General features: G+C 39.4%; 1 protein-coding gene across 1 annotated transcript; it reads right to left on the bottom strand.

Moving 5' to 3' along the window:
• Nucleotides 1-2,414: 2,414 nt before the first annotated feature.
• Nucleotides 2,415-7,278, bottom strand: LOC121513904 (vitelline membrane outer layer protein 1 homolog). The gene is made up of 4 exons (XM_041793925.1): nt 7,030-7,278; nt 6,795-6,907; nt 4,208-4,518; nt 2,415-2,553 (listed from the first exon to the last, which is right to left on the bottom strand). Exons 1-3 carry the CDS (start codon nt 7,198-7,200, stop codon nt 4,212-4,214), a joined length of 591 nt encoding a protein of 196 aa, XP_041649859.1. The 5' UTR covers nt 7,201-7,278; the 3' UTR covers nt 2,415-2,553; nt 4,208-4,211.
• Between the last annotated feature and the right edge of the window lie 5,224 nt (nt 7,279-12,502).

Genomic DNA, 12,502 nt, shown 5'->3' with positions numbered 1-12,502 from the left:
TATATTGTCCATAGAGAATGACAGAGCAAAGAAAATGGACATACAGCACAAGGCTAGTCATATGCCCTTCAAAAAGTGGTGAGTAGGCCTAGTACTTCATACTGATGTTGTGTTTGTATGTAAACATGTGGGCCGCTGTGTCAATTTTACTAAACTTTACAGCTACTGACAAAGTAGCCTACTGTTCTCACATTAGTTGAAATAGTTAAAGTGGATGTCAGAATGATATGGTCGCTATCCGTGGTGCTGAACTTCTTTGAATTTGTGTAGTTTTATTATGGACCAAGTAGCCTAATGTGTACTGTGTGTAAAAAATGTAGCAATGCTTGTAAGCCCCGCTGTTGCGGGCATGTGTATGTTGTAAAGCGATGTTACCGTGACCTTTATTGGGTTTAAAGGACCTGGTCATGTGCTCAGACCCCGGCCCGGCATTGATTTGTTCCGCTAGTGTGTGTGACCTCAGCCGTTTGATTACAAACAGACCCAAACAACTTTTGAAGCCAATCCATGGCAGCTTCCATACTGACATCACTTTCTCAACCAAACTTTGGATCAACCTGATGGCAGACAAGAGCCTGCCCACTAACCTTGATTTCCTGTCAGCTAAACTAGCTACCATTCTGGTAGACAGATAGGTAGTGTCTGCCTGTCCAACTATCTGTCAATCAAATGAGATGCGCCAATCAGTGCAAAGGGAGGTTTTTCCTAAATGTATTGAAACTATTTTGGCACAAAAAAATATACCCACACACACACACACACAGTGTGTGCTCATGAAGACATTAGCTAATCAGACACATTTTGTTTTTTGAACCAGTCTGTAAACCAATTTATTTCATGTGTAAAAACAGCTTTTCAATGTGTAGTGTGTACATGGACACTTGCCATAATTGCAATTTTTTGCACTTCTGTATTGGTTTTATTTTTCAGGACTGGAGGTTGCTGCTTCCTTGAAACTTGCTTACAAGCACAAGCTTAGACCTGGCGTGGGATTTGAGTGTGTTGTACACCAATGCTCAGACCGAAAAAGCCAATCTGTGCGTGGAAACAAGCATACACCCAAATTTCTGGTGTATGCATAAACGAGGCCCTTGTCTCTATCCTGCCTATTAAAGCTAGAGGAAGCAACTGCCACCTTTCTAAATTATTTTTGAGAAATAAGTTTCTTCTAATAAGCCTTGTACACTTGAGAGGAGCTTTGTGTTATTGTGATGCCAAAATATTTAAAGCCTTCTTTTGCCCATCGGAATTTGACATGCTAGTCTAACTGTTTGGCCCAGCTGCCTGAAACCACCATTATGAATCTTATATCCTGACACTTCCTCATAATTTTTCAGTCACTGCATAAGAGCAGGAAGAGAAGATAGTGGGGTTACCCTCATATATAAAGAGAGAAAAAACTGTAGGCAATAAAAAAGGGAAATAAATACAAAAGACAATTGAGAAGAAAAATACACAAATTAATTAGTTAATTAATTTGAAATGATAAATAACAGCGAACACCTGGGGATAGTCAAACACACCCTTCGTTCATGTGCCTCGAGAATATTTTAATCTTTATACTGCTTTTTGAACAGTTTGTTTGGATATTCCTTTAGCCCCGCATTCAAACTGTTCTATAATTTCACTCCACATACAAAAAAAAAAAAAAATGTTATACTTGATGTGCACATATTCAGAGTTTTGAGATTAAATTTTCACAATCTTTATATTTAACTTACTTGCCTCAATATAACCATAAACAGTTTGGTATTTGTTATTTAAGCTTTAAAGCACAAAGGACCCCGTTTTTCCCAATAACTGTCATTCATTTATTGAATGTTTTCACCTGAAACAGAGCAAGGCCCTAAACATGCCTCAGTGTTCTGTGCAAATAACAAATTCACAGCTATCCCAGGGAAATGCAAAATGCAGGTTTCAATGATGATTTCATTCATTCAGGAAAAAAAATCTACCTTGTCCCTGTGTGAAAAGTATACCCTCCCCTTGTTAAATCATAATTTATCTGATTAACCACATTTTGTGGACAGCTGAGTTCAGTTTCATTAGCCACACCCAGGCCTGATTACTGCCAGACCTGTTGATTAAGAAATCCCTTAAATAGAACCTGTCTGACAAAGTGAAGTAGGCTTGAAGAGCTCAAAACACAACACATTATGGTGCCATTAAAACAAATTCAGGAACAGATGAGAAGCGAAGTCATTTATAACTGTCAGTCTGGAGAGGGTTACAAAGTTAGCTCTAAGGTTTTGGGATGAATGATGGTGAGAGCCATTATCCACAAATGGAGAAAACTTGGAACAGTGGTGAACCTTCCCAGGAGTGGCAAGCTTACCAAAATTACTCCAAGAGAGCATCGATGACTCACCCAGGAGGTCATTAAAGAACCCAGAACAAAAATTGTGATGTGAAAATGTGAAAATTTATTTACGACACAGCAGCAATCCGAATAAAAAACTAAAGTCTAACTATTGTCAGTCATCTTTAGTTTCTGGGTGATGCAGAGTCACTCCGTCAAACTGGTTTGGTCTGCTCAGGCTCACTTGCTGTTCACTGTGAAGAAGAAGAAGGAAAAACAAATCATTAGAATTAAAAAAGCAGTGATATATATTTATTTAGGTTGCCTGGGATAAGTGCATTTTGGACATTTTTTTCTCAAAAGAATGACTTCTTTATATCATTGTAGGAACAGGATGTTGGATTTCCACCAGATACATTCAATGTGGCATTCAAAGCTGTGACATTAGCTACTCGTGACCTTTCACCTTCACTATTAATGCTGCAGAGGAACAATGTGAGGACAAAGTGATCCCCCTCTATAAACACATTTCCATCAGGTGGTCCTGTTTGATTGAGTACAGGTTAGTATGGTTCAGTGCACTATACACCAGAACAGTTTGCGTTTCCACAGACAGCCGTACCCTCACTCGGTGGGCGGGCTGTAAAGGCTATGAATGTGAAGTCACATGCAGCAGGTAGGCTATGTTCAACAACCACAGAGCTATGTTTTCACAGGTTACCTAAAGTAAGAAGTAGATGAATAACTATCTACAACACAGAGAATCAACTGATCTAAAGCTTCGTATTCACAAAACACAAAAACTGGGTAATACCTCTTCTTATAATGGTGTGAGCTTTCATCATAAAATATCAGAGGTGTCAAGTAACTAAGTGCAAATACTTTGTTACCTTACTTAAGTAGAAGTTTTGGGTATCTGTACTTTACTGGAGTAACTATTTTTCAGCCTGCTTTTTACTTCTACTACTTACATTTTAAAAATAGCCTCGTTACTCCTATTTCATTTCAGCTTGTTTTCATCTTGGCTTGTCATCATTCAAAAAAACACAAATAAAAAACTCCCAAACCTATCCAGATAAATCGCGCCATCCAGATAGAGTGAATTTGATTGTGGTTGGATGAGAAGTATAAACATAATACTATTCTGACACCCTATTGGTTTGTACACGATCCAACGCACCTGCATACAACACAAATCACGTCACACTCCAGCAAGGAAATAGCAGACATATGTAGTCTAGTACAAAGAGGTCCGTGCCAGAGACTCAAGAGAACTGGAGTGAAATGTCCCAACCAAGCACCAGTGAGGAGGTTGGTAGTACATATGGTTCTTGAATGTATTTGCATTGTACTACAGTGCGTTCATCTTCAATGGGCATGAATGTGGCTGAAACAGGTGCATCCCAAATTTTTCAACATTAACATTTTAATATAACATTACAGTCATTATGGCCTTTAGAAAAATGTTTTTTGGGGGGAGGTGGGATAGTGCACTATAGGCCCCTGTGGAGCGGCCTAAGCTTTTGTCCTTAATGGCATTTTTTCCTCCTTACATTACTTTTACTTTTATACTTTAAGTAGTTTAAAACCAGTACTTTTACACTTTTACTTGAGTAAAAAGCTTGAGTTGATACTTCAACTTCTACAGAAGTCTTTTTAAAGCCAAGAATCTATACTTCTACCTGAGTAATGAATGTGAATACTTTTGACACCTCTTTTAAATATGAACATGGTGAGTGAGGACAAGGACAGTAATGTTAGTGTATAGCCATGCTAAGACCTGCCAATTTTCTTTTTCAGTCAGTTTCAGATCTAAATGGATCCAGGCCCAGGAGGAGCACTATGACAAAGACCAAATGTGTATACAACTCTTGAAACTCTTTAAAACTCCTTTTTATTATGTCTTACCTTATCATTTGTCACAGCAGTAGAAGTGTACATCATTGAGGGCAGTGTCATCCTCACCCTCATGCCCACCCTGCCAAGCCTCCACCTTGGTCCTGATGCCACAGATTCCTCCATTGGTACACGTCTCACTCCATCCACCATAATCTCCCCAGCCCATGCCTTGCCCCTCCAGTACGCGGTTGCTGCTGCATTGGAACTTAATGTTGTTGGCAGCAGTGTCATCACCACTTCCAATAGGAGGCTCAACTCGGAGCTGGAAGGCAGTGAGCACGCCAGTGGGACAGTACTGAGGACTGGTCCAATCACCCCAGCTAGAGAGAAGAGAGGGAAATACATAGAAGAGGAAAAATTAGGATAAAATCCAAAATGTGAGGAGAAACTCCTGAGAAACAGAAGGACATTTAACATCTTTAACCCACACTTTCAATCTTGACAGGTCAGGTGATGTATTATTTTACCCTCAGAACTGAAGGCTAATGTGTGAATATGTTTAAGCCTCAGTTTATGTCGACAGTCAGTCCAAGTCTGAGGTCCAGAGTGCTATGGAGCAGGTTACCACCAAGGATGTCTTTGCACAGTGCTGAATTCATCTTTACCTCGACCCTGACCAGTCTCCCAGTTCCTGCTGCTGAAAACATCCCCACAGCATGATGCTGCCACCGCCATGCTTCGATGTAGGGATGGTATTGGCCAGGTGATGAGTGGTGCCTGGACTCCTCCAGACATCACGCTTGGTTACTATAATGTAACATGCACGATGCAAGGCTTGAAAGCCATGAGGGAAGAGAAGTTGATGCAGTGATGTTGCAGGTCCTTCATCTTTTACACATCCACTGGCCCTGACTAACCTGACACGCCAGATGTTTCACACATCCATCTGGAAAACCACTCATAGACAGCATTTGGGAAATGGCAGATCCTTTGAAAAAAACTCAGAGGGTGATTGGATGAACGTTCTTTCTGTCACATCTTTATGGGCCAATCAGAGCAACAAAACACGTGAGGTAGCCGTTGTCGAGCTGCACCCCTACCGAAGGTGTAAACTCCATTAGAGCTGCAGAATGTGAACCATGGCGACTGTAGACATGTCAGTACATGACTTTTGTCATTTTTGAAAAGAAAACATCTCACTGCTGTTCTTTGTTCTTTTTTTAACAAAGAAATGTCAAGTTCTAATAAAACTGGTGCTTTAGCAGCATCCACGCTAATGTCTTCTGCCATAATTGCACCGACCTCTTGTTGCTGCTTGCTTACGTCATGACTCTGCCGCACCTGAAAGTACTGCCCCTTGTCACTGATTGGTCCTGTCACTTTCTAACTGGGTCCAAACAGTTCAGACGAGAGCTTTGTAAGATGAATTCACCAGTGAGAAACACGGAAACGGGCATATTCATCTGCTTTGCAAGGTTAGGCCCTGACATTATGGCAAATACAGCACTAAGCCAATGTTGTAGCGGTGCAGTGTCATAATGAAAGGTTTAAATCATGAAAAACAAAGTTTCCATGGGTGAAATGATGCAGCTCTCAGAGTTTAAGCACGACCTGCAAGACCTTCTCATATGAGACAGGGGTCAGTTTGTCTCTGCAGACTTCAGGAGAATTCAAAACCTTCACTGACTGACCCAGCAGTTATACAGAGCACCGACAAGCTTCATGATTTAAGAGCTGTTTTGGTGTCCTCTCTTTCTCACTTCTGCATGCACTTGTCATAAATTTAATTATGATTTATTCATAACTGAGCAGCACCACATCTTGGTTACAGCCCATTTTTATAAAGCCTTTGACAAACAGAAGCATTAATACATATTGATAATTAATGGATAGCAGTCAAATAGAAACATGTTACTGCCACAAACAGTTACTGAGAAAGAGGGATCACATAGGTCAGAGTTCATCATCTTACAGTGAAGATTAAACAGATAATAGGAGCTGCTTTTTACCTCAAAATGTGCTCTCCTGGTTCAGATATGGTGTTAAAAAGTCTTATTTTTACAGCGGATCAACTCACAAACAGAAACTTGGTTGAAAAATTAAAAGTGAACACCCTTTGAAAAGTAGATCCTATTCCTTTTATGTAAAAGTACAGCTTTCAGGCATCATCAGACCATTGTGTGAATCATGGAGCTCTCTTTCCTGCTAGAATGTGGAATATTACACTCATGCATTAAGAAAGGGATTTTATGCGATTAAGTGCCCCTTTGACTGAAGTAACTTAGTGGTAAAGTGAAATAAAGTGTTAGCACCCACAATTTGGGGAGGATGCCTTAGCCCCAACTATCACGTAAGTATATTTAAAAAAAAAATTTAACCTCCTTTCCTTTTAACTTTAATAACTGTAGTTCATTTTGGGGATCCACCTTTTTTCATTTGTCTAGTACTATTGCTCTAAAATGAGCAAAAAATGACTGATTAATAAAAAAATTATTATTTCTTATTAGATTACTCGATTAATCGACAAAAGAATCGATAGAGTATTAGTATATATACGATTTTTAAATAAGTGAGCAGCAGAACAGTAAACTCATCGTTAATGACAATGTATATATTTATTACAACAAGCTGAATGATATAATTTTGGGCAACTTACAAGCCATTGTGAGACTCAACAGTGGGGATATAGCCATGGCGGTTATCTGTAGAACAGTAGAGACGGATCCCGTTCAGGGCGGTGTCATCACCACCTCCCTGGCCACCCTCCACCTGAGGACACAAACAGGTCTGATTAACAGGCTTCTTATCTTGTTGATGAGTTTGTTTTCTTATTGTTGTCTTATTTTAATGAAGCAGCTGCAAAGTTTGGTGTAAAAGCCTTGTTTATTTACCCTCAGACTGAAGCCGATAGCATAGTAGTTCTCCGGACACATATCAGCATTGTGCCAGTCTCCCCATGGCCCTCCATTGTTCACAGAGAGGACGGACCTGTACACTCTGCTCTGACAAAAACCACCAGACAACACAGCCAGCAGGGTCAGCACGGTGAGCAGACTTGTCATATTGACAGCAGTGAGTCTGTGTTTCCACTCTGAAATGCAAAGTAACAAGTAGGCTACAGACTGGAGGATCTTATATAGCCCAGATGATTACAAAATAGGGCTCTCAGACCAGGGTGAATTATTGACAGTCAAACACTGCTTTGAGAACGAACTACTGAAAAAAAAGGTCTGTCCCACTGCCAGGAAAGTCAGGGTCCCTGGGAAGTTTCCAAAATGTCATTGATGTTTGACTGATAACATGCACTGATTCTGATCTGAAATCAACATTTCAATATTTCCAGCAGGAGGTCCACACATCTGCTCTACTTTTACAATTATAATCCACAGGATGCACTGAGTCTGAACAGAAACTTTTCAGATGTATTATCTTGAATTCAATTTTTGCATGGTTTGTCCAGGAATGATAAAGTTGAGGTTAAGGGGTACATCTTGTAAACTGGTGTCCAAATAATGATCTGTGGGCCAAGTGTGGCCCACAAGCTATTTTAATTGGTGTTAGGAATGATAAGCAAGGTAGAGTTTCTCTTCTCATTTCCTGTTTTTTTATGAATTGTTTTGGACAGGTTTTCATGTAGGAAATGAACAATGGGTTTAGCCATGTGAAAAATCACTGGATTGCCCAGCAGTCTTGAATGCACCCTGCCAACAGTGTGCATGTAGCTGCTGCTGTGTCACCTTTAATTGAAGTCACAAGACTCAGGTAGCAGGGCTGCAACTGAGAAAACAAGATGCCAACTCGCTTGTTTAGGGAAGCCACAGCAGACACCTACCCACAGACTTGAGTGAAACGAGTCTTTGTTTTTGAGTTAAAACCCAACAAAAAATCTGTCATATGTTCAAATGCAACTTCTAAAAATGGCAAATTCAGTGTTTTATTGATGAGAAACTTCAATAAATACCGTTGCAAATATGAAGAATGTGTATCCAAGGGATATAAAATAGACTGAATCATAACTTTTAACTCAAGCACTACCCAGTTCAGACCACTTCTGTTGTAAATATTTGTTACTTTTTCTTTCCACCAAACAATAGAAACGTATTGATAGAAGTATCAATAAGGAGTATACATAAGGGTATCAATATCAATAAAAATTAACGATCCCCATCCCTACATAAACGTGTGCCAAAGTTGTCCCAAAACTTCTGACTCCTGGTCAAAAACAAAAAACACAAGCAAATTTGTTTTTTGGAACAAATTTAAGGACACATACATTTTTTAGGAGTGATTACATGTGATGAAAATTGGATCTTTCAGTACGATGTTGGGACAAAACAGCAGTCAGTGGGTTGGAAAACAAAATTGTCACCAAGAATGAAGGAAGCCCAGCAAATGAAGTCCAAACTCACAGCCATGCTGGTTGTTTAAGGGCATCATTGGAGGAGTGGGTTCCAGAAGGGTCAACAGTGAATCAACACTAAAGGTTCTAGAAAAATAGTGAGTAAAAAGTCCAAAGAAAGAGACCATCTGTGGAGAAATGGTTTCATTCTTCATCAAGACATCGTCCCAGCTCACACTGCGCTCTCAGTAAAGCAGTTTAGTCCAAAAACAAATCACAGTGCTTGATAACCCTCCCTATTCACCTGATCTAGCACTGTGTGACTTTTTCCTAGGATCAAATCTGTCCTCAAAGTTACACGTTTGTGTCAGAAGTAAAGAAAAGAACAACAGAGGTTCTGAGACAACTGTCGGAAGAAGACCTACTGCATACCTGAATGCAGCGGTGTGTTGATGCAGAAGGCGAGGACATTGAAGGAGAAAGACATTGAAAAAAGTTTATGTTCAATAGAATTGCATTACAGCTTTAGTCTTGTTTTTTATAGCCTTACCTTTTGGGAGAGGATAGGAACAAAGATTAACCAGAAAATAGAGAGCTTTGCCTTCCAGCTCTGCTCCCTCTTCACCACAATGAACTGGTACGTCTGCAGCACTGCTGAATCTGCACCAATCCGCCCGTCACTCTCACTGTCCGTTCTACCCTAACTTGTGAAGAAGAACCTTAGACTTGTAGGTGCTGACCCCCAGAATTAAGAAAATATTAAAGTTAAACATTTTTAATGAGATAAGGGGGACATACGGACTTTTTCATGATAACCTAAGTTTTTTAGAGAGGTGAACCATTAGTTTGCTTAACCAGTTAATAAGAAGTGACTTTCTATCTGCACTTTATTAAGTTTGAGCAGGGTTGTGTGTCAAATCCTAAAGATGCTACATTAGCCCAGTAAGGCATACTTCATGTGATCTTTCATAAAGCATGGACTGCAGTGTGCCAATTATGGTTATGCAACGTCAGGTCAACCTCCTTTACCGGAACACCCAGTTCATTGATTTACCAAAATGAACCAAAAAATACAAAAGATGGAAAACTGGCAGACTGCATTGGCAGTTTAAATGATAAAAAAAGGCACTCAAGATGTCTCAGTGTGGCCATGAAATAGTAAATAAAAGATCATAATGTTACAATAGCTTCTCTATATTCTGTAATGTTATTTTAATTCTGTTTGGATGGTTTCTGTGTTATGTAAATCTTGTTTGATTTGATTTCAGAGTGATATTTGTATTGACAGAAACAACATCGCAGTAGGTCTAAGGTTCAATGGACTAACTCTGGATGGTGCAGAGACTGTGCTGGAAGTCACATGACCTCACTACGTGGGCAGTTGCAATCAGTTTTATTTGCTGATCTCATGCAAAGTATGGTCTTTGAACTTGAGTTTTATTTTAATTGAAATAAAAGTCTGTCTTAATGCCACAAGTTTTACTTTTTCCTCATCTTTTTTTGGTTTGACTCATAGTTTGAGCATGACATTTTATTTAAAGACAGTGAAATTCATGATACTGGACAAAGCTCATTTATATTTGCTCTGAGGTTTTAAAGATGGTGTCTACATTGTATTTGAACACATTTACACATTCAAAGGGCTAAAGACTATGTTAGGTTCAGGTTAGTGAGATATAAGATGGAATAAGAGTGTTTCTGATTGACAAGCTAACATTTAATACCCAGGTACATCTCCAAAAATTAGAATATCATGAAACAATATTTCAATATTTTTGTCACTCATTTCAGAAAGTGAAACCCATCTATTATATAGACTCATTACACATAAAGTGAAATATTTCAAGCCTTTATTTCTTGAAATGTTGATGATTATGGCTTACAGATAATGAAAACCCAAAATTCAGTGTCTCAGAAAATTAGAATACTGTGAAAAAAATCAATATTGGAAAGTCTTGGTGTCACACCCTAATCAGCCAATTAACTCGAAACACCTGCAAAGGTTTCCTGAGCCTTTAAATGGTATCTCAGTCTATGGAGCTAGAACAGTCTCAAAAAGAATAAATGAACACAGAAATGAATAAATTCACAAAACAGGATTCACAAATGTATTTTGGGATTTATATATATATGTGACACAAATCACAAAAACATTTTCAATGCACACAAAAATGTGTTTCAATTCATATAAAAGTAAAAAAGAAATCTACACATAAAAATAAGATTTGTAAACATGTTTGTGATGCACACACAAATATTTCTTGTTTTAAATATGTGCAATGAAAATTCACAAATATATGCATGTAAAGATATTTGTTAGTTTCATCAAATACATATGTGAACTGTCTAACACGCATTTATAACGTGCTTTTCATTTGTAAACCTCCCTGCATTTGTGTGTGGATGTTTTGAGACTCGTCTAGCGGTAACCAGATTCACAAATGCATTTTTTCTACATGGGGCCCGTCTGCAGCCAATCAGATGTCTCGCTCGTTTACAGCCAATCCCACGACTGTATCCCCACGAGGGGCGTTGTGTGACATCACTGCAGCAGGCAACGGATCTAGAATGATCTAGATCTAGACCAGGGTTGCCAGATCCGCGGTTTTCCCGCGGAATTGGACTACTTTTAACGTACTGCCGCGGGTAGAATTTATTGTCCGCAGGTTGAGCAGGCCCATTTTTTATGTCTTGTCAGTGGCACAAAAAGTGGGTATGCACTATATACGGCACATAGGGGCGCCAAAGCGATAGGGGTAAAATTATTTCGAGTCGGCATTTTCTGTATTTAACAGCTGTTTGTGCATGTGTAAATAATATGATCAATAACAGAGGCATGTCTCTGATTAGGCGCCCCTCCGCTCCTTCACCTCCCCTCCTCTCGCCCCCCACACACACACTATAGGCGGTCCAGTGCATGCCCCCTCCAGCACATGGGTGCTTTCATTTGAATCATGGCTCTTATAAGGCTTACTTCAAAAATAAATCCTCGTGAAATCCTCTATATAGGTGAAAACTGTCAGCAGTAGCCTAAAAACTGCAACAAGTCATATCAATAAATCTAAGTCCACACAAAGAACACAGACTTTAACTGCCAAATTCAAATGAAAACTTGTGATTTATTACCGTCGGGTGCGCCCAGGACGGAGGAACATGAGTGAAAGAGCGCAGAGGAAGTCAGCTGATGGCGCATCTCTTCAGTAAGTCCGTTATACCTTCTTAGAGGTGTGCTGTCTTGTGTTGAAGCTTCTAATGCCCTCGTTTTAACACATTTCTTCAGTCATTTCCTGCCGGTGCTCTCTCATACTCGTATTTGATGATGACTTTTGTGATGCACATCATCATCAACGAGCCAAACAAACACGGATCACATCTTAAAATAATGTAAAATTGAGTAAAACTTGTCCAAACGTGGGTGTTTTATTTGATCTTAAACATACTAATGATAAATGCTGTCAAAAGGGCAGAAACAGAAAAAATGAAAGCAACAAACTGGCAGGACAGAAGGATTTGTGAGGGGGAGCTGCAGGTGTGAGACAGGGCCGGTTTTAGCCATTTGGAGGCCCAGGGCAAAGAGAAAACATGGGGACCCTCCCCATTTAGCTAAAAGTATCAAAAATTATAGGAAAAAAATAGAAAGCATCCCTTTAAGTTAACAGAGTCACATAACTACAGTAAATGTCCAAATATGAAATATAAATACCCAGACACCCATAATTCATCAGCTCTTTGAAAAGGCTCTCATTTGCCTCTGTGTCTTGTGTATGAGTATTTAATATCTGTAGCAGAAAAACTACTCTATTTACACTCAAGTACAACTAAAACAACCTGCAGAGAGGCAGGAAAACATGGAACATGGCACACAGACATACACGCCACCCACAGAAAAGCAGAATGTCTACAGACACTCAAGTAATATATGGAGTATGGCAGAGGTTTTAACTGTATTATTTTGAATTTCAGCATTGGGCTGGTTTTGGGCTAGTTTTTATCAGTCATTGGGCTGGTTTTGGGCTAGTTTTTAT

The sequence above is a fragment of the Cheilinus undulatus genome, linkage group 8 (assembly GCF_018320785.1).
Source record: "Cheilinus undulatus linkage group 8, ASM1832078v1, whole genome shotgun sequence".
NCBI lineage: Eukaryota > Metazoa > Chordata > Actinopteri > Labriformes > Labridae > Cheilinus > Cheilinus undulatus.
The sequence above is the reverse complement of the archived record's forward strand: the minus strand, read 5'-3'. Positions and strand labels throughout refer to the sequence as shown.